The sequence below is a fragment of the Notamacropus eugenii genome, chromosome 3 (genome assembly GCF_028372415.1).
Source record: "Notamacropus eugenii isolate mMacEug1 chromosome 3, mMacEug1.pri_v2, whole genome shotgun sequence".
Lineage (NCBI taxonomy): Eukaryota > Metazoa > Chordata > Mammalia > Diprotodontia > Macropodidae > Notamacropus > Notamacropus eugenii.
In genome coordinates, this window is record NC_092874.1 from 432,423,359 (window position 1) to 432,451,320 (window position 27,962).

The 27,962-nt window shown below is 39.6% G+C and overlaps 2 protein-coding genes across 5 annotated transcripts in view; one reads left to right on the forward strand and one right to left on the reverse strand.

The window, feature by feature from the left end:
• Positions 1 to 2,187: 2,187 nt before the first annotated feature.
• MKRN2OS (MKRN2 opposite strand) lies at positions 2,188 to 11,131 on the forward strand. 2 transcript variants are annotated; one of them, XM_072598455.1, is made up of 4 exons: positions 2,188 to 2,525; positions 5,804 to 5,853; positions 8,191 to 8,353; positions 10,248 to 11,131. In XM_072598455.1, exons 1-4 carry the CDS (start codon positions 2,290 to 2,292, stop codon positions 10,468 to 10,470), a joined length of 672 nt encoding a protein of 223 aa, XP_072454556.1. In that variant the 5' UTR covers positions 2,188 to 2,289; the 3' UTR covers positions 10,471 to 11,131. The 2 variants fall into 2 exon arrangements, with proteins under 2 accessions (XP_072454556.1, XP_072454557.1); XM_072598456.1 differs by having other exon boundaries at positions 2,191 to 2,507.
• Positions 11,132 to 12,232: 1,101 nt separating this feature from the next.
• Positions 12,233 to 27,962, reverse strand: part of TSEN2 (tRNA splicing endonuclease subunit 2) — a 40,972-nt gene continuing 25,242 nt past the window's right edge. For all 3 annotated transcript variants that reach the window (XM_072598453.1, XM_072598452.1, XM_072598454.1), the window contains 4 exons: positions 21,649 to 21,685; positions 21,001 to 21,112; positions 15,432 to 15,521; positions 12,233 to 12,563 (listed from right to left, as the gene is read on the reverse strand). In XM_072598453.1, coding sequence (XP_072454554.1) covers positions 12,504 to 12,563; positions 15,432 to 15,521; positions 21,001 to 21,112; positions 21,649 to 21,685 — 299 coding nt within the window. In that variant the 3' untranslated portion in view covers positions 12,233 to 12,503. The remainder of the gene's footprint in view (positions 12,564 to 15,431; positions 15,522 to 21,000; positions 21,113 to 21,648; positions 21,686 to 27,962) is intronic.

Below are 27,962 nucleotides of genomic sequence, written 5' to 3' on the forward strand. Positions count from 1 at the left end.
GCTCTCTGACACAAAACCCTTTATTTCTGACATTGGCATTCTCTCAGTGACGCAACGCAATGTGAATTAACAGAGTAACACAATCTTTGGTGTGTTGGGGGTGTAAACTCAGTTCCATGTGGACAGTCTCGGGCAGGTAAAAGTGAGGACTTCTAAACCTTAGAGTTCTCATGAGGCCCCCCAGGGAACAGCAGGGAATTGAGGTGTGAGACCGAGCTATCTCGTGCATTTCCGCCTCTTCCCATGGGAAACGCTGGGAGAGAGCATCCCCGCCCTCGAGATTGGCCCGGATCTGAGCACACCTATTGTTGTCTAACAGGCACGGTATTCAGGTGCAAACTATGCGGCAGGAGAGCTTAAGTAGGGTCAGGAAAGCCTGAAGGCGCTCTTAGCGCTGAGGGGCCCTTACAGGACAGAAGGCCCCTCTTCCTTCTCTCCTCTCTTCTTTCTTCCCTCTCCCCTCTCTCCCCACTTCCACTTCTGCTTTCATTCTCTTACTGTAAGATCTTTGCCTCCTTGGGAGATTTCTCTTTCTCTCCTAAGGAAGAATTCCCCCTGCACATGTAACCAAGACCCTGAATAAAGCCTAACCCTTGTTCGACTCCAGAAAGTCTCTTCTCTCATACGTTTATCCAGTTTGGCCAGCCGAAGACCTGCGATAGGTAAGGTAAGACTCGGGTAGCCCTCAGGCCTCTAGGCCTGGCATTTGGTGAATCACAATAAGTGACCAGAAAGGCAGTGGAGAGCTGTATGATGGGCATATGCAGGCTGAAAAATGTTACCAATAAATCATGGCTTACATTTGAGAAGGGACATGAAAGATATCATCCAGGAACAGCGTGATCAGAACAGGGGGTGGGCCAGGAATAGATTATTTATCTGCCTTCTCCTGCTATTGTCTCCTGTACCCCAGCTGTCTCACATGAAGAAGTAACCCCCTTGCCAAGGCACCCTCTTTATATATAAGGGAGAAGGAACTAGGGAAGGGGGCTTTGTTTTGGAATGGTGGAAATGGGGTGGGGGGAAGATGTCCACAGAGGTGGGCTTGGGTGGAGGACTAGATGTGCACCTGAAGCACAGTCAGGCAGTAGGGACCAGTTGGCACATACCGAGTCACCAGTCAACTGGGCTTGATCCTTCCCTAAGGAATAGAGTGTGAATTCAGGAAAACTGTGATCAAGTAGGGAGGTCTGGGTCCCAGGTCCAGTATAGAGGGTGCTGGTCCAATTGGGGAGGAGCATGTCAGTGGTGCGAGGCAGATGGTGAAATGGACTGAGTGGATGGCTTGATAGTAGGAGATGGTAGGATGTGAGACTGACAGTAATGAGATCATTAACTGAACAATAATGGTTAGCATTCATGCAGTATTTTAATGCTGGCAGAGAGCTTTACAGATGTTATTTCACTTGATATTCACAACACTGTAGATCCTATTATCTCCATTTTACAGATGAAGAAACTGAGGCTTAGAGAGGGTGAGTGACTTACCCAAGCTCACACAACAGAATTTGAACTCAGGACTTCCTAATTGTAAATGTCCTTCTCTTCTGCACTGCCATTTCTTTGTATGGCACCACTGTTTGGGTGGTCCAGCCATTAGGTGTCAGAGGCAGGCTTGAAGCCAGTTCCTCCTGATTTCAAGGCCACCAGACTACCCACCACAGCCTGCTATCTGTCCCTTAGTCTTGCTATTTATCGTTACCAATTTGAGTGTGACTATTTGTTGTTAGTGCTGCTTCTGTCACCCCTGTGGATAAAGATGTGGAACTTTGAATCTACTAGGATCCGTTCTAAGCTTTAGAACCAAAGCATTTTAGAGATAGAAAGGGACCTTCAAGATCCTCATTATACAGAAGAGGCAACCGAGGAAGGGAAAGGTAACAAGATTTTCCCAAGGTCACACCGCTGCCTCACAACAGATTTGGAATAGGACTCTGGATCTCCTTTCTCCTCTTCCAATGTTCTTTCCACTTACTTTTCCTAAATAATTTTGAAAAATGATGACTAATGAACTAAACTAAAATGCAGCTGCAGTAAGTGAGGTCCCGTACTTGGGTACAGAAGGGACAGGCTTCCTGAGGAGGGCCCAAGAAGGCTGGCTCTTTAAGAACAGGGTTTGTGGGGCCTCGCAGTTCCTGGGTGCTCTGAGCTGTTTGGCTCCCAGGACTGTCCATCTGCATGAAGTCACAGTGGATCAGGTTACCTAGACCGCAGGGGCCAGTACCAGGTATTCGGAGAAGGGCAGGAGGAAGCTGGGCATTGGATGCAAAGAGGTTGCAGCTGCAGGCAATGCAGCCTCCCGAAGCTGGCCGAGCAGTTATCCAATTCCGCCACTGTGGAAAGGACATCTACTGCTTCAGGGTGCCTGACCTTTGCCCTGTGTGCCAGCAGCCCATGAGGTTCAGGAAGCTGGACGAGGCCCCAGTCAGCATGGCTACCCCACTGATCCATGGGCACCGAGAGCAGTGCGTCTTCCTGCTCAGGCCAACCCGAGGGACCTTCCTTAGGTACAGTCATTTCCAGAGGTATTCTGGGGAGTGAGTTTCTTCTGTGGTTTTCCTCTTCACTTTCTCACTTAAATGGGACAGTCTTTTGGTTTTCCTCTTATAATGTTGGATGTTGCTTCCTCCCTCTGTTGAGAAGCATGCTTTAAATTTCTTTGCACAAAATAATTAAGTAACATTTTTGGTATTAAGTAATGTTATTAAATAATATTTTGAGCTAGAAAAAGGAGCTCCAAGTGAGGAAATGCAAGTTGGTGCCTTCTCTGTACCTTATATTTTTTTTCATTTTTATATTTTTTTTTCAATTACATTTAAAAACAATTTTCAACATTCATTTCTTAAAATTTTAAATTCTCTCCTTCCCTCTTCTCTCACTGAGAAAGTAAACCATTTGAGACATGCACCTCGTAGTCTTGAGGAGATGCCTGACCTGATTTGAGTGACTTGCCCAGGGTCACCTAGCCAGTACATGTCAGAGTTGTGATTTGAACCCAGGGCTTTCTGCTTCTGATGCCTAACCTTCATCCTCTCCACCTCTGTTGTTGCCTGTCGTTCCTAGTTCTTAGCACAGTGCCTTTAACCCCAAATCACTCTGCGACTCCCTTTGATTGGCCAACAATAGGTCGCAGGCCAAACCCTACTTGGTCTTTATTTGGGCCCTGACTGGCTCAGAGTGTAAATACCAGTTGTTTTCATTTTGACCAGAAACTCAGAGGATCTTTCCCTCCCAGATCTTTTTTTTTTAAAGAGGCCGTTCTTTGCCATATTTTTTACTAAGCCTTAATCACTGAATGGGCACTTCTCAGTTGAACTGAGATCTGTTAAAGATCTTAGCTTGAAAAGGCCAACATAATCTCATTGCATCCTGGGCCAATTGTCTTGATCCATATCTGACCCCTGGACCCAGATGCTCCAGAGGAGAAAGTGAAGCTGGTGACTTTGCATAGCCTTGCCTCACTTAAATCCAGTTCACTTGCCTGTCATGGTCTTCTTTCCAAACAAAGAACAAACAGCAGCGGCAGACACATAGATGCTTAATACATGCTTACTGATTGATCGATCCTAGCTCTCATCTATGTAGCACTTTTAAGGTTTGCGAAGTGTTTTACTCACACTGTCCTATTTGAGCCTTACATATCCTTCAGAGATAGATGGTCCTATTATGATCACCATTTTGCAAATGGGAAACAGGCTTAGAAAGAAAGGTTAAATGAACCTGGGAAAGTGGCTTTGGAATCAGATTTGGGGTCAGATCTCATCCCTGTTGCAGATTCCCCAGACAAATCCCTTCATGGGCCTGGATCTGTTTCCTTATCCATAAAAGGAAGGAGTCAGACTTAGCTTCTGAGGTGGGCCAGCTCTCCATTTTTGGTCCTTTCTGAAAGGGGCCCCAGAGCCAAGGGGTATTACAGGGAGGGATTCGAACTCCTGACTCCAAGGCCAGTGCTCCTTCCTCTTCCCCAAAGTCCCTCTCAAGCCCTCCTTTCCTCTCTCCAGCTGGCAAACACACGCACAGCTCCTTCTGACTGGCTGGGCAGGAACAAGGCACCTTTGAAGGGCAAACATTTGAAGATAACTGTCTAGGCTGGTCTCTCACACTAACATTGTATTCCAGTGATTGGGCATGACTGGGCAGTCAAGCAGCTTTAGCTTGATGGTGATAGACAAAATCCCCAGCTCTGGCATTTCTTAGTCATGGGCCCTCTGTTAAACAGGAACAAAGACCCACGAACTGCTTCCCTCACAGGAAGGCACTTCTTAACTCAGATTTCGGCCCCTGCAGAAGGGGTACATCCAGCCTCATTGTAAGACCAAAATGGATCCGTTGAGTGCAGCTTTGAAGGTTGATTTCAACAACAGCGCACCATGTAGAAATGTACCCCATCCTCACTGGCCGCTGTCTTACACGTGTGCTTGGATTTGTCTCTGTAAGTTCTGATGAAGCCCAAGAACAATAATGAAATAGCTAACATTTGTGAAGCACGTTTTCCAGAAGCTGTCTCAGTTGATCTTCACAACTCTGTAAGGTAGGAGCTATGATTTCCATTTTACAGATGGGGACACTGAGTCTGACAGGCTGGTTAGTGACTGGGTCAGGATGCCCTGACCCTCAGTTCCCTCATTTGTAACATGGGAATGGTTGTACCTCCCTTACAACATTGGTGTAAGGCTCACATGAGACAAAGTAAGCAGGGACTCTACAACTTTCTAAGTGCTATGGAAATGCCACCATTATTAATGAGTCCTTCAGATACAATTTCTTGAGAGTCACAGAACGCACTTTGGCATAATAGAGGGCTAGAATTGGGGCAATTGGCTCCATCTCTCCTAGCCTCAATTTCCTCATCTGTAAAATTATGTTTTATGTCAAGAAATGTCTTCTTAGGGCTGAAATTCTAACCACTAAAATCATATTAATGTGTCAATAACTAATAGTCTCAACTGTCCCATAGATATTAAATATGTGTTTATCCAAAGATATCTTGAATTGTTAAAATTAAACTCCTACCTTCCTCCTCTCCCCCCCACCCCTACCCCCCTGCCCCTTCCTCCTTGCTTTATCACGGTCTGGGTTCTTGAAGGCCATGCATATAAACTCCAAGAGGTCTGACCAAGCTGGAAAGGCTTTGAGTATGGGTCCAGGCTGGGGAGAGGCATCCCCCTTCTGGGAGAAATGGGTGAGGTCCAAATTGGAATTTAAATAAGTGTGAAGCAAATCTAGACTAGGCCAATATGAGTGCTTCTTCAGAGAGCCAAAAATCTAAGGGTTTGAGGCAGAAATGAGAAACCAGTTGCAGGCATTCAAGGCCTCAGGAATCATAACTGTCACCCAGAGGCAAGATATAGGAGTGGTGGAATACGTAAGGATATAGGAGTCTGACTCTCTGCCCTTCTCCTGTACTAAAGTGATGGCATCATGTCTGGGTCTGCCATGTCCGGTCCTGATTCTACTGCACTCATAAGAACTTTGCTTCCCCCAGGAAGCTTACTGAGCCCTACAGCCATGGATTGGCAGTAGAAGGCGCCATCCTGTGCTGGCTCCTTTGAAATGTCCTCCCTCCCATACCTTGCATGATCCCTTAGGTATTTAAGGGGAAACTCACTATTAACGTGAATAAACAAGCCCACAAGCATTATTAAGCACTTACTTTGTATCACACATTGTGCTAGGCACTGGTTATTCTGAATAATACATTCTTCTTGATCACTCTAATTTAGGACGTTCTATGTATGTCAGCAGTTTTTCAAGTGAAAAGAAATGATATATAGGAGATTCTAAAAACTGATTTTTTTTTCAGGGACTATGATGGAAATGCTGATCTCCATGTTGGAATAACCAATACACTTGGTAAAACAATTTCCTTACCTCTTCATTCCTGTTCTCCCAGGTTGTTAGGTTCAAGTCTCCAAATGTTTATTTAACAAGGTCTCACAGGACCAAGCATATTTTTGCACCAATTAATGTACCTGGTGTTAAGCCCCTACTGTGCACAAGGTATGTGGGTGCTAGGTTTGTAGGATACACTCCCTACTGAGAGAAAGGGGTGAGGTGAGGGGGCTCCCCAACCCTAAGCAGCTGACATTCTCCCTGGGAGGAGGTAAGAAGAAATTTATAACCCTTAAATCAATAAGTTATACACATGACAACTAGAGGAGGAGGAGGACAGTGATAACTAGGGGGAATCAGGAAGGTTTTCCCATAGAAGTCTGCACATGAAATGAGTCTAGAAGGAAGCTGGAGACCTCTCTACCAGCTGTGTAGTTTTGGGCATTGGAACCTTAGTTGTTGTCCATAAAATGGTTCAGTCACATCTGACTCTTCGTGTGACCCCATTTCGGGTTTTCTTGTCCAAGCTAGAGTGGTAGTTTATGATTTCCTTCTCCAGTTCATTTTACAGACAAAGAAACTAAGACAAACAGGGTGAAGTGACTTGCCCAGGCTTACACAGCTAGGGAGTGTCTGAGGCTGGATTTGAACCCAGGAAGATGAGTCTTTCTGACTTCAGGCTCCTCACTCTATCCATTGTGCCACCCAGCTGCCTACAAAATGGAGAATTACCTAATGTGTTTGAAGGGTTGTAATGAAGCTCAAGTGAGATAATATATGTGTAGCTCATGTTCCCCTCAAATGTGGGTCTGCTGAAAGCTACCTCAGATTCAAGCTGTGTCTTGTGTCACCATATTTATTCAAAACTGTCTCATGAGTCCTGATTAATGTTAGTTAAGAGTAAAAGATAAATATCTTGCATAAAACAACAAATGACAAAAAAAAATCTCATACAGACAAGGAATACCATCCCACATATTCTTATAACTAGTGGGAGAGGGAATATATATACATATATATATATGTGTATATGTATAAATGTTATTAAAGCTTAAAACTGCATAAAGACTTTTGGGTCTCTATGTGTGGTTGAGGGCACATGTACTGTGGAATACATATGGACAGGATGGCTCAGACTTCTGGGCTAGTGCCCCAGCCTGGGTATCAGCTGCATCCTCGCAGAGCTGCTGAGGTCATCTACGGGTCTGGTGCTGCCACTGAGCTGCACCTGTGTTTCCAACTGCTGAAGCTTTTTGCTGGTTCTCCATAGAACTGCAAATGCTCTGACTTCTCCAGGGAAGGGTTTGGAGCTCTTTTTAGCCCATGGCCCCACTGCCTTTTTCCCCTATTTTGTGAATCATGCCCATAGCCACATTATAGACACAACCAGCTAAGCTGGAAAAGCCCTTCGACTGAAGTGCTCTGTCTTTTTGGAGCTCCTTTGCTTCTGCCTGAATGGTTTAGATTATTTGATTTTGCGTGGTCACGTTCCTATCAAGTCACATTCTGTGCCTGGTCACTAGCCTGAGTCCATCCAAATTCCTCCAGGACCTCACCTGACCGGCCTGTAGGGGTGAGGTAGAACTGTAAATCTGTGTTCTCTTCGTCACTGATATTAAACTCACCTCTCTTAAATATATGACAGCTTTTCTTTGTAAAGCTTTTTTTTTTTTTGGCAAAAGGTTTTAATCAATCAACCATTCAATATTTATTAAGCACCTACTATGTGCCAGACACTGGATTTATAGTTCCATATTCTCACTGTAGTAGATTTGGGGGTCTTTTAATCATTGGGTTTTATTTTGGTGCAGACTCTACTAATTTCTTAAAATATGATTCACCATTCTGCCTTTACCATATTCATATATTCAGCTCCAGTGAATGCAAACACAAGGATTAAATATTTTATGTCAGAAGGTAGGCAAGCATAAAGTCTACCCACACGAATAGCCAATCAGACCACAGACTTTTAATAGTTTAAATTTGTTGTAGATTTTTTCTTTAGGGAAACAAACTTATCTACAAAGTAGAACTTTATTCCAACTAAAGAATTTGGAGAGTTTTCCTTAAGCTCATTGCAAAGTTGCGTGCTCCTGGGGGAAAGCAGGAGCCAGAATTGTTGGGATGTTCTCTTGTGCTTTTAGCCACAGGAAGGGCTTCTGGAGTTTCTCCTTGCCTCCACTCAAGAACCCGGGACCCACTGATACCAGACCAGTCTTTATTTGGGAAGATTTTGTTTACATATTAGGAAGTCTGATTATGTGTGAAGTAATGATTTTGTAGATGCTTTTCCATGTTTCCCTTAAGGCAGAATTCATAAACATGTTACTAGACCAGTTTGATTTTTTTTTAAAATAGGAATTGTATATAATTACAATGAGCAAGGTGTCCACAGAGATGAAGCTGGGTGGGAAGAGAGTATAAGTGTTCCACTCTTAGAGCCCAACATGTTTGGACTGATGGACCAATGGGATAAGCATCTGGAAGAGTTCTCTGCAACAGATACCTGGTCTCCAAACAGGTATGCAGTTCCATAGAACCTAATAGGGTCACAAAAGTATCCCCAAGTTATAAGGATCCCCATTAATACTTTTTGTGAGACTTCAGAGATTTCCCCAGGATTAGCAGACTTCTCAGTGATATCAGTGAAATGGGTCTTTATTCAGTGAGTTTTAACTGACACAAGGAAGGCTTGTGACAGGGTTGTGAGGAAGTGGAGACCAGCTATTCTGAGGCACAAGCTGTGCCTGTAAGTTATCCAACATGGGGTGGTCTGGGCCTTGGGAAAGATGGTTTTCAGACCAGGTAGGAAGAAGAGGGGTGGTGATCCTGTAACAGGCCCCCTCCTGATCTGACATCTGGATTCTTGTCTCTCCTCTTAGTTGGGTGCAGGGCAAGTAAGCTTGCCCAGGGTTCTGTCACACACAACGGGTCTGTTCCCAGTGTAGGAGAAGAAGAGAGACCTTAAGGAAGAGGTGGGGTCGTTCACAGGCATGTCTGATAGATTTCTCATTAGGCAGGGAGGAGACATTTAGTGAGGCTAGAAGTTTCTAGTATGGAAGATTCTAGACACTGGGTATTCCAGAAAAGGAGCAGGGCAGGCACTGTAACATGACAGTCCGTATCTAGGCGAGACACCCACAAAACAGGATCTTTAGGCTACCATAGTATATAACAAAATTCCAACTGGGGCTGCATAATTTGGGCTGGTGAATTTTCCGCAAAGCTAGTCAACATGAAAGCAGCATAGATTCTTTAACATGAGCAAAACCACAACCAGGGCATTTCAGATTGAATTAACCTTGCGGGGTGGGGTGGGGTGTGTGTGTGTGGAACTTCACAAAGATCAAAATCAGAGAAATTACTGTTTTCTTCTCTTTTCATATATTTCCCAGCAAATTTCTCAAGTAGTGATCTTCACACTTGCACACACCAGTATTAACCTCATGACCACCACCCCTGCTACCTTCCTTTCATCTTTTAAAACTTACCATGAATTCAGAGCCTGGTACAGAGGAAAGAGCAAGCTCAGAAGTCACAGCCCTGGGTTCAAAACCCACCTCTGAACCCACCCGTGTGAACTTAATCACCCTCATCCACAAAAGGGGGGGTGTCAGACCAGAAGGTATTTGAGGTCCTTTCCAGTTCCAGACCTTTGAAATCCCTTGGAATAAATGGGACCACTCTAGATAATCACCAAAACAGGAGAGGGAATGGAAAGGGCATTGCTTTGAGGGCTCCAAGTCCTTCCAATAACTGTATGACCTTGGATAAGTCCCTATGTCTTCCTGAGTCTGTTTCCTTAACTCTTAAAAACTAAATTATTTCCAGCGTCCCTCCAAGTTCTAAAATTCCATGGTTAGCTTGTGTAAATGATTACTATAATTTAGGCTAGGTACTACAATCTGGAATTGAATTATCAAGTTAAAACAATTCTAGTTTCTACCACATGGGGCCTTGAAGGTTTGCAAAGCATTTTCCATACATTGGCTCCCATTAGTCTCATAATGACCCTGTGGATCAGTGCTCTTGTTGTATTTTAGAGGTGAGGAAACTGAAGCTCGGGGAAATTTAGCTCAGGGTCACACAGCTAAGAAGTGTCCAGAGTGGGACTGAAGCCCACCCAGCTCTTCTGACTCCAGGTCCAGCACTCTGTCCATTATGCTATCCTATCTACCAGAAGTGTAGTTTACATGCCTGCTCTCCAAATTTCAACTTTTTATCCCCTTTAATTGTCCACTTCTAAGCATGGAGAAACAAATGGAAGTCAGTCAGTGCTCTTCTGATCACCCTGAATGGGTTTAACTTCAACACATCCCCCAAGCACTTGGGAATGGAGTAGGAAGGAGGCACCCCCTCATCACCTATAAAATTCCTTCTGAGCCCTTTTTAAATGATTGAATTTGTTTTCAAAGGTATGAAGAACATTGCCACAACTGTTACACTTATGCCCTGACATTCATTAATTATATACTGAGTGCAGAAGGGAAGCATCCATTGGACAAAGATATATTCACTGAGAAATTTGTGGTACCAAGGACAAGGAGAGCTTCTAAGTATATCACTGTTTATCGAGCAATAGAAGAACATGGTTTCTACATTATTGATCGCCTTGCTTCAGATACAAAGCTTCCTTAGGGGAACAAATTATGGATGAAATTTTAAAATGCACTTTACGTCAAGAAAGGCAATGAAATTTGGAGAGCTGCTATCCATGGGATTGATTTGATGAGTTGTTGTGAAGAATTCACTACGTGGTGGCCAGCTTGTTGGTGATGGGCCTTCTCACAATGAGTCCTCAGATATAGTCCATCACCAGCACCACACCGAAAATGTTTTCTGCATCACATGGCTTGGCATAACCTGCCAGAAATCTTACGTCTTTGGTCTATCCTTCAAGAATCTAGAATCACTTCCCTCCCATGATGGGGTTATTAGAATTTAATGTTTATTTTAAATTGTATTGATGATTTTTATACTTATATCACAATCATTCCTGGATATATTGCCCCTCCATAGCACTGACCCTTACTTTAAAAAAAGTGTTTTATATTTTTGTTTCTTACTTCACTATAGTATCCCATGTATTCCTCCTCCACCCACTCCCAGAGCACCATCCCATATGATGAAGTATTTTTTAAGAGAAAGCACAACTGACTGACACATCAAAAAAGTCCAAAAGCAGGTGCAATGTGTAACACCTGTGGACCTCCCACCTTCACAAATCAGTAGTTTGGGGGTGGCTTCTCTTATCTCTTCATCTGAATCTTTTAATAAATAAAAAGTTAAGCAAAAAAAATATATATAGAATATTCTTATCTGAAAGTGTATGTATCATTCTTTTCCCATGGTCTCTATACCTTTCCACCATGAGGAGAAACAGTGGAATTTTTTACATGACTGGAAATCATGTTATACCACAATCTCCAAGGAATCAAAATTATAAGGGAAAGTCACATAGAAGGCATAAATATCCTACAACGTATTATCAACACTAAATTGCTCAGAAGTGGCCTGAAAGATTATCACAGCGATGTGTAACTGGTGAAGAAGCAGGGCTGCTTATGGAGCAAGAGGAGGGCGTAATGGAAAACCATGTTATGTTGGTATCTATGTAGTATTGAGAGATCTAAAGGAAGTCCATGTTGGCTGGGGTCCCTGTGGGGCATTTATAGGACATGCACAAGTTGGAAAGGAGTAGATAGGCACCCAGTGGGATGCCCTCAGAATATTAATTTAATTGAATTTGTTTCTACAAGTCTCACATCTGAAAAGAGACACTCACCATAACAAAATACTTCAGCTAGATAGGGAATGAAAGTGCCAAAGTTAACAACTTCTTTAATTTCCTTGTCAGCCAGAAAAGTTGGCAGAGCACTCTCACAGTTTTTCTAGATTTGTATGGGAATAAACAGTCCAAAGAAGTTGCAGCAGTATAAAATAGCCAAGTGTCTCTCTGAGTTCCTCTAAGGAATCATAAATGACATAGGCTTTAATTCTGATGGTGAGGATGGTAGGAAAGTTGGGCAGCAGACATAGATTTAGTGGAGAAGATAATGAGTTAAGGGTAGGACATGTTGAGATAACAGTACCAGAGCAGCATTCCAATAGAGATGCTCAGACAATTAGAGATTTAGGACAGGTGCTCTAGGGGAGATTAGGGCTGGCTAGAGTCTGTAATTCAGTAGTAATCTACATAAACATAACAGTAAAACCACTGTCATAGGAGGAATGAAGGAGATTGAATGGACAGAGTCCTGGTGAGGACTTGGGGATGAGGGAATGAAAAAGTACTTTGTGAGTCTGTGCACTGAAACTAATTAAATATCAGTAGTTACTATGCAAGTGTGTTTGTATTTGTTAGAAACTTTAGGGTAGTAAAGTACAGGAGGAAAAGAGGTGATGGTGATCATTGAGAGAATTTATTCTGGGTTATGTGAACTGAAAAATGTGTTCTGGTATTTGGGACATTTTCATTAGCAACAATGCCCATAAGTACTGCAAGACATCAGTGAATCTGTGACATCAGGGATGTGGTGCAGACCCCAAGAGCTTTTACTTTTTAATTAATGATTATGACATTATTTTGACCTTGCCCAGGCCTGGGCACACAGTTGGTATGCAGTAAATACTTGTTAGTGAATTAAGAATTTGGATTTTTGGCTTGTGTGTTAAATATCCTCTTGGTCACTTCGCTCACGAGAAGAAACCCAGCGACTCAGGATTACTTCCTGAAATAAAAATAAACCAAAAAACCTCCATCAATTAATCAATCAACAAGCGCCTCCCCTGTTCCAGGTGCTGGGAATACAAAAACAAAATGAAATAGTCCTTTTCCTAAAGTTTACATTCTAGGAGAAGGAGGAAGGGGACATGTACATTTATAAGCCTGCACAAAATATAAATACACAAGGTAAATTTTTAGGGAAGAGAGCACTGGCAGCTGGGGAATTATGAGAAGCAAAGATGTTGAAATCATCAGCTATGTAGTTTGGGAGGAAACATGGGATTTTAAGAGGCCCTGGGAGGCGACAGTGCCTTCTGGGCATAGGAGAGAACTAGTGAACAGCAGAGGGGATGTGGACCAACTGGATGAGGAAGGGCAAGGTCAGTCTGACTGGGCTAGGGGAGTGACAGGCAATGATGCAGGAGGGATTGTGAGGGGGCTTCAAAATGAAATCTGAGAGCTGATCCTGGAGGTAAAGGGAACCATTCAAATTCACAGAGCCAGGGAGAGTGATATGGTCAGCTGCCACTTGGGCAGGGAGGAAAATCAGGAGACTGTTGCAACAGTCTAGGCAAAAAGGGACAACAGCTAGAAACAGGGTGGGGCTGGACTCCAGAGAAGACATGCCTGTGGGAATGTCAAGATTTGGCAAATGATAAGATATGTGGGGTGAGGGAAGGTGGGGAATCAAGGATAACATGGACATTATGAACCTGGGAAGTTAGAAAGCTAGTGGTGCCCTTGAGTCTGGAGGGGGGTGGAGTTTGTGTATAAATATAATGAGTTTAATTTTGGACATGATGAGTTTGATATGACAATGGTACATCCAGTTTAAAACATCCAACAGGCGATCAGATATAGCTGACTGTAAATCAGTCAACTATTAACCTCCCTTCCCCCCACTAAAAAATAATTATGATCAAAAAACCCCCAAAATAACACTACAAATATTTTACATGTTCTTATCTTTAGTTTTACTTTCGCTAGATTGAGACCAGTTTATACCGTCAAATGTTGACAATCTGGTGTTTTTTAAACAATGGCCTTTATGAGACTAGGAAATGATTTCATGAGCTTCAATTTACACTTGAAGGAAATGAAAGAATGCTTCCATTTGTTTATATTCCTTGAATGGGAACATGTGACAAAACAGAATTGAATAAAAAAGAGTGTTCACTGCAGTAAACTTCTGTTGCTAATTCAGCCTTGATATGGGGAGCTCCGCCTTTTCGGAAAGAGCACTGGTAGTATGACAGCCAGTACTCAATTCTTTCGTTTGTTTGTTTGTTTTTGTAGAGGGGGGGAAGGCAAAGGAAGGCCATTGGGGTTAAGGAACTTGCCCTTGTCAAGTGAGTGTCAAGTTTCTGATCGGAACTCAGGTCTTCCTGAGTCCAGGGCCCTTACTCTAGTCACTGTGCCACCTAGCTGCCCCCAGGACTCAATCCTTTTAACCAGAAATAATAGTGTGTGTACAAAAATAGATACATTATGTAATACAGAGTTAACTTTAAAATATTAGAGCCAAAATATGGGAGCATTAAAGTAGAGAATATAACATGGTAGAGAACCTTGCAGGAGTTTTACTGTTCCCATGGAACTGTTTAAGTGCAATAAAGAAGATACTTCCTACTTCATCCTCAGTTTACAATACCAACAGGGAGAAAAAAAGGAATGTATGTGAAATAACCAGAAGACAGTTCAAGGTAGGACATAACAAAGTTGGAAATCATTCTGCGCAGAGAAAGGGACCCAGCAAAGGTCACAGAGAAGAAAAAACAGATGCAGCCCAATGATGTAATATCAAAGGAGTCAAAAGAAAACAAATATCAAGGAAAACAGAGTGGTTCAACACGGCTAACATAGCAAAAAGTCAGTGGGAGAGAGAGCTTATGAAAAGGCTGCTGGGTTTGACAGGAAGTTGATTTGTTATTAGTGATAATATTTAATGTAAAGTTTGGACTTTAATAAGGGCCAAAGCTTGAATTAAGAAGAGTCTGGACCTAACAGTCTCTTTTTTTATCTTAAGTAAACTCAGAGAATGCCTTTTGGTGTGTCAGTGAAGCAAATGGGGCTGACTTAGTAATTTCTTTAGGAGACCTTTTTATGGCATGCTAATGATAAGAAAAAAACACAGATGTCCTGGGTTGTAATTTCAATTGAAACTTTGTTAAAGGTACCTTTTTTTGTGTCAGCAACTTCAAGTACCTGCTTAGGACTGGATGCCTGCTACCAAAATGGTGGGATTTTCTCCTTATCGTATGTCACAGAGACATATGCTGCAGGGAGGAAGTTTACACAGCCTGGAATCATAAAACCCAACAGACACTACTTTGTTAATTGTCTTGTCTTACTAAATTTACAATTTGTTCAACTAAGAGCATTCCTTTCTCACGGTAAAATATATTTAAGCCAGATGATTTCTGTACTGGGTCACCCAGGTCTTGATCCTGGCTCTGTAGTACTATGTTACGGTTTTCTTTAAGAGGGAATTAATAAATAATATTTGCTTTTAGTCTGTTGCCTTTTCTTTAACCAACTTTCAGGTCAACATTAGGCAACCTTCAAAAGAGCAGCTTCAGGAGAAGGAGGGGCATGGCTGGGAGGCCAATTTCAGAATGTTAATGCAGAAAAGTATGATGATGAAATCTAGACAGCAGAAAGAGAGACACTACCCGTTCAGTGAGTCTGGCAAAGGAAAAGAGTGTAAAAAGATAGCCAGGAAGGCCTGAAGTTGGGGAAGATCCATGTAAGATGAAGGCAGAAGGGAAAGAACCGCTGGAGAGAGATAGAAGGCTGGGCTTCTGTTTTGCAGCAGATGTCAAGGCTAATATCCTACAAGAGACAGAGATAATCTGAATCAGGATCAACTCACCTGAACTTTAATTCTTCTCAGACATTCTGGTGATTCCATTTCCTGGTCAGTCATATTCGATGGTCTAATCAAATAGCATAACAGAAGCTCCTGTCGAGAAACAAAACAAACTCCACAACTTAAAAAGAACTGAATTTATTACAAACTTAGATGATTCTGTTACAAATACAGGAAGTCTCTCCTTTTCACCATAATGTGTCATAAAAGGGAACATTCTACAATGACTCATAGGAACAATGGTAAACTGGGGAAATTTGTTCCTGGCCAAGAACCTGACATCAAATAAACTATACCCATGACTCAAGCAGCATGTCACAGAACCAAAGATATAACAACTGTAAATATCCATGATAATTGGAAATAGCAAAATTGTGCTCCAAATACTTAAAAAAAAAAAATACTATATGCAGTGATTTCCCTATACCAAGCATACTTCCATAGACCCATGACCTCCCTGTTGTACAGATCACCACCCATCCATACTGTTTAAATCCTGTACAATGTTAGTCCATGTCCACCTATACATTCTTTTGTAAACTTCTGTTAGGTTTTTGACAAACATCATCAAATAGGAGTATTTCCATATACAAAGACCAGAAAAAAAGGATTGTATATGAAAGTATCACATTCAGATTGAATTTTTAAAAAATACCTTAAAAATCAAGGTTAGTTTCAAAGCTGTCCTGCCTGTCTATGCTTCCTTCTGTTCTCTTTGATGCATTTTAAAATGCAACAGTGACCCTTTTCGTGGCATTCCAGTCGCTAAGCTTTTCCTTCCCTTCCCTTCATTGTCCCAGTTCATCATCCATGATTTGTCTGTCACTGTCTGATTTCTGTAGATATGGACTGACCAAATGGGCTACCATTCAACTTCTTGTCACACAGTCCAGAGAAGAGGGATTCCTCATCCACGTCATTTTTCCTGTAGCGACCGTTCAGTCAATCTCTTTTTGATCGGTCATGAATCTCAGAGATGGCATTATAGACTTCTGGGGCTTGATGCAAACAACAAAATGCCATCTAAAAACATGAACATACGAAGAACTTCACTACCAACAGGGAATTCTTCGGTTAAGCCTCTATGTAGAGAATTCCTCCATGACCATGATAAAATGGTACTTCTATGGATATGTCCCTTTGTTTTATGCTTAGTTTGATTCTGGCAATCTATGTATCACTGAACAAAGTCCTTGGTCATTAAGTCTATCCAGGAATCTCCCATGATCTTAACATACTCAAGAATTACTTTATTGGAAGAAAGTCTTTTAAAGTTGTATACTTTGCTCAAGTCAAGTGCTTTTTTATAAATCAATAAACAATTAATGGGATATTATTTCCTTTTTACTTCAGTTAATAATGTGCTTGTGAAGATGGAGTCTGCTGCAGAACATTATTTGTAACCTGCCTGTTTTCTTTTCAGGTTTTCATCATGAATACTTTTGTTATAGTTTATGCTGAATGTTGTTTTTTTTTTTTTAAGAGAAAATAGACGTGTTTGTTTTTCAGGGCATGTTCAACTACAATTACTATACTTCATTTTATAGTGTGTGTGTTTGCTGTAACCCTTCTTATGATATATAGGATCATTTCTAATGCTTCTTAATTGCCTGTTTCTTAGAATTTTCATAATAAGAGCTATCCTTCCTCCAATAATGTAAACTAATTTATATTGCTACAGAATGTAAAATATATATATATATACACACATGGATTTTATAATATACCTTGTTATATTAAGAGATGAAACTATTTCTACCCCCTAGAAAATCTGATTAAGCATTCATATTTAGAATCTGAAAAGTTTCAGTCCTGAGTCCTCTTTTCTCTATATATTCTCACTTTGGTGACCTCATCAAATCTCATGGATTTAGTTATTATTTATGCAGATGACTTCAAGCCCTACTATCACCATTGAGCTTTAGTCCCGTATCACCAACTGCCTACTGGACATTTTCAACTGGATATATCCCAGAGGCATCTCAAATTTAACATGCCCACAAAAGAACTTACTATCTTTTCCCCAGAATCTATGTTTCTTCTGAATTTCCCTATTACTATAGAAGAGGGCATCTTCATCCTTTTAACCACCTAGATTTAAAACCTTCGTATCATTCTCAACTTGTCATTCCAACTTATTCCAAATCTTATCTCCACAATCTCAACACCTCTCACTTCCTATTTAAGTCTCCCTGAATCCCTCTCCATTCAAATCCATTCTACACACTGATTTCTTTAAAGCTTGGCTCCTGACTACACCACCACTTTCCACCCCATTCAATAAACTCCAGTGGCTCATTCCTACCTCTAGGATCAAACACCAATTCCTCCTGTTTGGCATTTAAAACTCTTCACTATCTGAGCCCTTCCTCCCTCTCCAGTCTCCTCACAAATTACTCCCCTTCCTTGTACTTTATGGTCCAGTGATAGTGGCCCACTTACTCCTCCTGATACAATGGACTCCTTTCTCTGTGTAGGTCTCCCATACTCTCCCTCCCATCTTGTAATTTCTAGATTTCTTCAAAACTCTTTTTAAAGCACCACACTGTGCAGGAGCCTTTCTGGTCTTGCCCTTTTCATTTTCTCATTCAAGGTTAACTTGTGTCTGCTTTGAATGTGTCATATATTCCTATGTACATGTCTCTTTAGTTGGAATGTAAGGCCCTTGAGGTCATGGAATTTTTCCACTTTTGTCTTTGCATTGTTAATGCTTAGAATGGTGACTTTAATATAAAAAACTTAATCATAAATGCTTCCAGATTATTCACTGATTGAAAAGTTGTAAAAAAGCTCTATTAAAAAGACTTTGATCTCTCAGTTGAGAAAATACCTCAAGGTCATTTCTTCTGGCATTAGTAAGTAGTGTAGAGATAGAACTCCCTGGGCATATTCATGGCCACACAAATGCTTCCAATTCTATGCTTCTCATTCCTCTCAACCAATTATAATGCTCAAAAATCTCAAAGCATAGTAAGGAAATGGAGGTAAATAAGTATTACCTTGCTTCCCCATCCATCAGACCATCTTTTTCAGCTCAATTTAAAAACAAGAGCCTAACTAAGATACATCAGAGATGGGAAGTTATTTTGGGCTTGCAACTGAGAAGAACAGTTGAAGACTGAAGCATTCCTCTAATCCTAGCTGGCTATAAACAATATCCTTAAAAATTTTTATTTGCATTTGTAAGTTTTGTGCATGTATTTTTTTTCCTTTTCAATTATGTATTTTAAATGCTAACTTACTACATAACCACTCACCTGAAGTGATCTTTGTCACCAAAGAAAGGAATAAAATAAAAATAAAGGTGATAAAAGCTGATCAAATATCCCCCATTTAAAATTCTCTGAACTCAATGGAAATAGCTCCGATTCAGCTGCATTAAACTGAAATGGCTACATTAAGTATTTAGTTGGTAGTTACTGATATTCTCTTAAGTGCCTCTGATACCACTGCCTATGATTTTTCCAATTTTCAGTACCTTCCCTCTGCAAATAGTTTGAAAAAAAAATTGTCAGTGTTTTCAAAATTGTGAACTTCTAAAGACTTGAAAAGAAATAGTTCTAATGCACAGGAAAAAAGAACTGCCTAAACATATGGAAGTATATGCATGTGGAACTCATTGATACAATAGAATGTAAGCTCCTTGAGGGAGGGGACTGATTTTAGATTTCTGTCTTCATATCTCTAGTATTAAGTACAGCACCTTGAACATTTTATATCATTAATAAATGTTTTTGTAATGAAAAAGAAATGCATAGAGGATGGTTTGTGATCATTGAGAGGGAAGCAATGATTACTAAAACCCAGAACAGGGGGTGCCAGGCTGAGGCCATATTGTGCTTATCAATGGCACAAGTCCATCTTGGAGGAAGGTTCTCATGGCACCCCCAGGAAGCTGTTCTTGGCTTGTGCAATGTGACCTTTTTATCAGTGACTTGGGTGAAGGTGTAGAAGGCATGCTTGTCAAATCTACAGATAACACAATACCTGTGCGGGCAATTCATAACTGTGTAACAGAGTTCAGATCCAAAAAGGCTAAAACGATGGGCTGAATAAAATAAGATTTAACAGGAATTAGTATAAAGTTCTATACTTGCATTAAAAAAATTTAGCCTCACAACTGTAAGAGAGAAGACGTAAGTGGATATGATCAATGTCTTCAAATGTTTGAAGCACTGCTACATGGAAGATGCCCCAAACCTGTTCAATTCTGGCTCCTGAAAAAGAACTGGAGAGAATGACTGGAAGCTGCAGAAAAGCAGACTTGGGTGTGACATAAGGAAAACCTACTTGTCCAAGGGACTGCTCCCCTTCCCTAAAGGTCTTCAAGAAGGAGCTGGATGATGGCTTAGGGAAGTGGTCAAAGGAATTCTCAGCCATGCATAGGCTTTATTATGTGGACATGGAAATCCCTTCCAATTTTTCTGTTCTGTGATGGAACAGGGCAAGGACCAATCACAAAATCTGAGCTTGTGATTCTTTGTCTAAGAAGCAAGGAGCTTGTTTTTTTTTTCCCCCTCTTTCAACAAAATAATTTTTATTGGGTATAGGCCCTCCAAAAAAAAAAAAAAAAGGCACGTCAATAGCAGGATAAAGAGAAAAGCCAAGATTACATTTTGCTTCTTCCAAGGTCTGTAGGATGCAATGTCCCATCATAACTTCTGGTAAAGCCTGTCAGAGAGTTACAACCACCAAATAGAAATCATCATCACATTTTTAGCCCTTCAGTTCCTTTGGTCGTTCAGAGAATGGATGGGCTCCTAAGATGGGGCAACCTTAGCCACCTTCTCCTCAGCAAAGCTCCCACAGTCTTCTCATTGGTGCATTTTGGTTCATCATGGCTTCCCAGCTTCTTCTTTAGCAGGTTTTACATCTTTCGGGTTCCCCTCAACTTCCTTGTCCTTTGAGATCTTTGCCTCTCCAGGATTGGTCTTCTGCCCTTCCTAGTTCTCCTAGTGGTTGTGCCTCAGTAGGTTCCCCCTCATTCTTCTTCCCTTCAAGGTTCTCCTCTGTTTGCTTTGGTCTGCATCTTCATGCAGCCTCCCAGACAAAGATCCTGTAGAAATTTTAGCTTGCTTAATAGGTTCTTCTAGCTTTTTCTGGATGTCCACCAGGGCAGTCATATTTCCATAAAGCCCTGCTTGCCATGAAACAGGCACAGTATCACATCAGAAATATGTTCCAGCTTCTCACCTATATCCAGAGTGGACATTTTTTATAAAGTGGATTTCCAAGGAAGCATCTCTTGTTTCCAGTATAAGGGACCTGAACTCTTATTACTTTAATTGTGAATGTATTTGGAACACTGATACATTCAATTAAGGAATCTTGGCTTATTTTTGAAGAAAGAAACAATACCATCAGGACTTAGGTAATGTCTTTCATCACACTCTGAAAGACTAACCTTCTAGAAGGCACTCCTGAGAAAGAAGTTTATTAAAGATGCAAATTCCTTTAAGAATCCAAATGACAGGACACTGTGAAATTACCTTTAGTTAACAAACATAATACTCCTTTGGTTAAGAGCACACATTTAAATCAGACAAGAATGGCATCATTAACATTTCATTACCTTGGAGACATTAGCTGTAATTCTGTTTAACCCAGCCAATGACTTCCAGCTGAAAGGTCTCCGAAGTGATCCTTCAAAACTGTCATTAACCAATTCAATAATGACAGAATAACTGGAAAACACAAAAAGGAGTCTTTTACTCAAGGAAATTATATTTCCAAATAAAAAGCATGAAATGAGTCTGCTGAAAATGGTATTGCTTTTCCTGACAAATGAAATAAAATTTATATCATATAACCTTCAATTGTGTTAAGATTGTCAGTGAAAGCACCAACTTTTATCAACTTTGAGAGATAATCTTTCACACTGAGTTTAACATTTTCTTTCTTAGAAAAAACTAATAGTTTATTTTTTCCTACATAAAACAAGAGAATGTGACTTCATTTAACTGTTTAGAAAATGGTACTGGGCAAAGTTAAGATAAACAATTGCTAAGCAGATTAATGTTCAAATCTAAAATATTAATTTTAACACCAAAGGAGTAACTGAAATAAGGTGAAGTCATTTGGTATCTGTACCAATCCAAACAAAAAAGACAGACAACATCAACTGTCAAAGAAGAATTCCTCTGACAAAGTTTAAAAGTGCTGTTATTTCCTTGTCATGTAATCCCAAAATGCAGCTTTTTCAAAATTGTGAACTCCAAACCTTGCATGGTAAAATGGTGGGCCTTTTCGGTAGAGCACTACAAAAAGAAAAAGAAACATATTGCCATTAACATGTTATTCAACAAAATAACAACCTAATTTTTCAGGATTATACACTGCTTTCAAATGTAAAGTCAAAAATACTTTGTTTTGTTTTCTTTCTCTCTTCATAAATCAGGGGTCAACTCAAGCATTTACTGATGGATTACTGACTTTGTCGATTAACTACAACCCAATTCTGATAGTGTGGGCACCCATGGAAGGCTTTACAGTCACAAAGACCCAGGTTCAACTCCTGCCTCTGACACAAAGTAGATGTGGGACTAGAAGCAAGTCACTGAATCTTTACTATACATTACAGAACAGGGGAGGCAGTTTCCATTCTTTTCAGTCCCTATGCTAATAAAACCAAAGGGCCTAATTCTCCCTCTGCATATGTAAAATTACTAATATATAATTATTAAAAATATATTAACAAGTATATAAACATTATTATATGTACACACACACCCAGAAAAGTTCTACTGAAGCACTACTCCAATGCTTCAGCCTGATACAGAGGTGACTGCGCACTTCAGGGCTATAAAAGTCCTAACTAAAGGTGGAAACACTTTGACCAAGAACCTGGAGACAGACTACTGCCTGATGTCTCAGACTACAAAAGGGAGAAAGAAAAAAAGGGGGAGGGAAGAGGGAGCAAAAAAGGGAGTTGGGGGAGGAGAGAGAGAGACAGAGACAGAGAAAGACAGAGAGAGAGAGATCTGGAAAGTATACCCACACATAGGAAATGAAAGAGCCTCAAAATATCAAAAAACAACATTTTCAAAAAAGCAACCCGTGGGACATTAAATATCAACTATTTGTATTGTTCAAACACTTTTCTGGTTTTTTTGTTATTGTTATTTTCTTGCATTGAGTAGTAGGCAGTCAAATGTCTGTTGAATGGGACCATGTATTTTTACACTGTAATCAGTATGCTCTACTTGTTTCACTTAACATTACTTCACATACATATTTCCAGGTCAAGTCACAGTTGTTAAGCATGTCACTGTCACAGTATTTTTTGGTGTTAATAAATCAGACTTCACTTAGCCATTCTCTTAATTCAGGGTATGTTAGTTACGTACATTTCCCTCCACCATTATGAATAGTGCCACTATAGGCATTTTTGTAAAAATTAGTGCTTTCAAGGTTGTGAAGTGCTTTACATATATATTATTCTATTTGAGTTTTACAATAACCCCATGAAGTAAGTACTATTGTTATATCTATTTTACAGATGAAGAAACTGAGGCTAAAGAAGTTTAAGTGACTTCCGCAGGGTCACACAGCTGCCAGGGGTCTGAGGCAGGATTTGAAAGACTGAGGCAGGCCAGTCTTTAAAGGCAAGTGCCACACAGCTGCCATCTTGTTTTTTGAGGTATGAAGCATTACTTCCTTGAATTACATTCCACAGAGTAGAACTACCTGGTCAAAAGCTATGAACAATCTGAACAGTCTGGTTACATATTATCAGGCTGTTTTACCTTATAAACAAAATGCTTTGAATCACAAAATCACAGAGTACTTCATTACAATCATATGCCATAACTTGTTCATCCATCCCCCAAATAATGAGCATTCCCTCAATTTCTAATTCTTTGCCACCACAAAAAGAGCTGCTATAAATATTTTTGTACATATAGGTCCCTTTAATTTTTTTTTTTTATCTCTTTGGGATACAGACCTTGTAGTGGTCAAAGGGTATGCATAGTTTTATAGCTCATTGGGTAGAGTTTCAGTTTATTCTCCACATTGGCTAGACCAGTTTACTACTCAACAACAGTTCAATAATGGACCTTTTCCCCTTATCAGCTCAACACTTGTCATTTCGGATAGGTGTGAGGTGATACCTGAGTTGTTTCAATTTGCCTTGCTCTAATCAACAGTGATTTAGAACATTTTTATATGACTATAGGTAGCTTTGATTTCTTCTTCTACAAATTGCCTGTTTATATCCTGTAACTATTTAAAAATTAGGGAATAACTTATTTTTAAAAATTTAACTCGGTTCCCTAGTATATATTTGAGAAATGCGACCTTTATCACATTTGCTGTAAAAATTTTTGATATTACTTCATTGTCCATGATACCTTTTAGCAAAATGTAGTTTCCCTGATTATCTCTTTGAATTAGGTCTATTTTTGCTTTTGTTTTCTCTGAGATTGTTATTCTTGCCTTTTTTTCCTTCAGCTGAAGCATATTAGATTCTTCTCCAGCCCAAATTTTAACTCTGTGTTTGTCTTTTTATTTCAAGCGTGTTTCCATTCAGCTATCCATTTCCATTTTATGGGTGAGCTCATCTCATTCGTATTCACGGTTATAATTACTGTGTATTTCCCTTCATCCCCTTTTCTTCTGTTTATTCTTCCCTTTTTATCCTCTCCCTCCTCAAAAGTCTGTTTCACTTATGACCACTGCCTCTCTTAAAAATACTCTCTCCTCCTTTTCTTATTTCCTTCCCCTCCTATTTCTCTATTGGGTAAGACAGATTTCTATGCACAACTGAATGTGTATATATACTTTTCCCTCTGAACCAACTCTGGTGAGAGTGAGGTTCAAACCTTTCTTTCTCCCTTCTCCCATTTTTCCCTTCCACTTTAAAGCTCTTCCTTGCACACCTCTTTTTTTTTTTTAATAATTATTTTGTTTTCAGTGTTCTATAATCACTTCCACATATCTTAGATTTTTTTCCCTTCATTCTCCTCCTTCCCCCTCCCTCCCAACTCCCTCCCTGAGATGGCTTGCAATCTTATATAGGTTCTACATGTACATTTCTATTGAATACAATTTCACAATTCATGTTGAATAGAAGAATTAAAATGAATGGGAGAAACCATAAAACAAAACAAAACTTAACACAAAAGAAAATGGTCTGCTTCATTCTGCGATCCAGTTCCATAGTTCTTTCTCTGGATGTGGAAGGCATTTTGCCTTAAGAGACCATTGAAAATTTTTTAAGTCCTTGCATTGCAATGAAGTTCTAAGTCTACCAGAAAAATTCCTCATACACTGTGTTTGTTACTGTGCACAATGCTCTCCTGGTTCTGCTCCTTTCACTCAGCATCAGTTCATGTACGTCTTTCCAGGACTCTCTGAAGTCTTCCTGTTCATCACTTCTTACAGCACAATAGTATTCCGTTACATTCATATACCACAACTTGTTCAGCCATTCCCCAATTGATGGGCATTCCTTTGGTTTCCAGTTTTTGGCCACCGCAAAGAGAGCTGCTAGAAATATTTTTGTATATGTGGGACCATTTCCCATTTCTATGATCTCTTTGGGATACAGTCCTAGACGCGATATTGCTGGGTCAAAGGGTATGCATGTTTTTGTAGCCCTTTGGGCATAGTTCCAGATTGCTCTCCAGAATGGTTGGATCAGATCACAGCTCCACCAACAACGAATTACTATTCCAATTCTCCCACATCTTCTCCAACATTTATCATCTTACCGTTGTGTCATGTTAGCCAATCTGATAGGTGTAATGTGGTACCTCAGAGTTGTTTTGATTTGCATCTCTCTAATCAATAGTGATTTAGAGTATTTTTTCATATGACTATAGATAGCTTTAATTTCATCCTCTGAAAACTGCCTGTTCATATCCTTTGACTATTTCTCAGTTGGGGAATGACTTGTATGCTTATACATTTGACTCAGTTGTCTATATATTTTAGAAATGAGGCCTTTATCACAGACACTAGTTGCAAAAATTCTTTCCCAGTTTTCTGCTTCCCTCCTCATCTTAGTTGCATTGGGTTTGTTTGTGCAAAAACTTTTCAATTTAATGAAATCAAAATTATCCATTTTGCATTTTACAATGTTTTTTTATCTCTTTTTTAGTTAAAAATTTCTCCATTCTCCAAAAATCTGACAAATACACTATTCCTTGCTCTACTAATTTGTTTATAATATCAATCTTTATATCTAGATCATGTACCCATTTGGACTTTAATCTTGTACGGTGTCAGGCATTGGTCTATGCCCAGTTTCCACCACACTGTTATCCAGTTTTACCAGCAATTTTTGTCATACAGTGAGTTCTTATCCCAGAAGCTGGGGTCCGTGGGGTTTATCATCAGCTGATTGCTATATGATTGACTAACCTATTCCACAGGTCTACCTCTATGTTTCTTAGCCAGTACCAAGTGGCTTTAATGACTGCTGCTTTATAATACAATTTGAGATCTGGTAGGGCTAGGCTACCTTCCCTAGCATTTCTTTTCATTAGTTCCCTTGATATTCTGGACCTTTTGTTCTTCCAGATGAATTCTGATATTTTTTTCTAGCTCTAGAAAATAATTATCTGGTAGTTTGATTGATATGGTACTGAATAAGTAAATTAATTTTAGAAATTAGAATTGTCATTTTTATTATATTGGCTCCATATCCATGAGCAACTGATGCTTTTACACTTACTTAGATCTGACTTTATTTATGCAAAAAGTGTTTTGTAATTGTGTTCATATAGTCCCTGGGTTTGTTTTGGCAGGTAAACTCCCAAATATTTTATTTTGTCTACTGTAGCTTTAAATGGAATTTCTCTATCTCTTGTTGTTGGACTTTGTTAGTAATATATAGAAATGCAGATGATTTATGTGGGTTTATTTTGTAACCTGCATCTTTGCCAAAGTTGTTTATTATTTCAAGTAGTTTTTTACTTGATTCTCTGGGATTCTCTAAGTATATCATCATATCATCTGCAAAGAGTGATAACTTAGTTTCTTCTTTATCTATTCTAATTCTTTCAATTTCTTTTTCTTCTCTTATTGCTACAGCTAAAATTTCTAGTACCATACTGAATAATAGTGGTGATAATAGGCATCCTTGTTTCACCCCTGTATCTAGCTTATCCCCATTGCATATAATGCTTGCTGAAGATTTTAGGTAGATACTGCTTATTATTTTATGGAAAGTTCCATTTATTCCTATGTTCTCCAGTGTTTTCAATACGAATGAATATTGTATTTTGTCAAAAGTTTTTCTGCATCTATTGATATAATCATTGTTTCTGTTAGTTTTGTTGTAGATATGATCAATAATGCTAACAGTTTTCCTAATATTGAATCAGCCCTGTATTCCTGGTATAAATCCTACCTGATCATAATGTATTATTCTCATGATAAGTTGCTGTATGCTTTTTGCTAATATCTTATTTAAAATTTTTGCATCTATATTCATTAGAGAAATTGGTCTATAATTTTTGTTCCCTGTTTTGGTTCTTCCTTGCTTAGGTATCAAAACCATATCTGTATCATAAAAAGAACTTGGTAGGACTCCTTTCTCAATTTTCCCGAATAGTTATATAGCATTGGAATTAGCTGTTCTTTAAACGTTTGACAGAATTAACTTGTAAATCCATCTGGCCCTGGAGATTTTTTCCTAGGGAGTACATTGATGGCTTATTCAATTTCTTTTTCTGAGACGGGGTTATTTAAGTATTCAACTTTCTCTTCTGTTAATCTGGGCAATTTATATTTTTTAAAATAATCATCCATCTCATTTAGATTGTTGAATTTATGGGCATACAGTTGGGCAAAGTAATTTCTAATTATTTTATAATTTCCTCCTCATTGGAGGTCAGCTCTTCCTTTTCATTTTTGATATTGGTAATTTGGTTTTCTTCTTTCTTTTTTTAAATCAAATTGACCAAAAGTTTACCAATTTTACTGGTTTTTTCATAAAACCAACCTTTAGTTTTATTTACTAGTTCAACAGTTTTCTTAATTTCAATTTTATTAATCTATCCTTTGGTTTTCAGTATTTCTAATTTGGTATTTACTTGGGGATTTTCAATTTGTTCTTTTTTGAGCTTTTTCAGCTGCATGCCCAATTCATTGATCTCATCTTTCTCTATTTTATTCATGTAGGCATTCAAGGATAAAAAACTTCCCCTAAGAACTGCTTTTGCAGTATCCCATAAGATTTACTAGGTTGTCTCATTATTGTCATTCTCTTGAATGAAGTTATTGATTGTTTCTATGATTTGTTGTTTAACTCCCTAATTCTTTAGGATTATTTAGTTTCCAATTAATTTTTGGTCTATCTTTCCATGGCTTTTTATTACATATAATTTTTACTGCATTATGATCTGAGAAGGATACACTGACTATCTCTGCCTTTCTGCTCTGGACTGTGAGGTTTTTATGCCCTGGTACATGGTCAATTTTTGTATATGTGCCATCGCACACCTCTTCTGTGGGAGGAAAGTTTCCTCCATTCTGCCTCTCCCTTCTCATCCCTTCATTTTCTTGTGTGAGATTATTCCAACATTA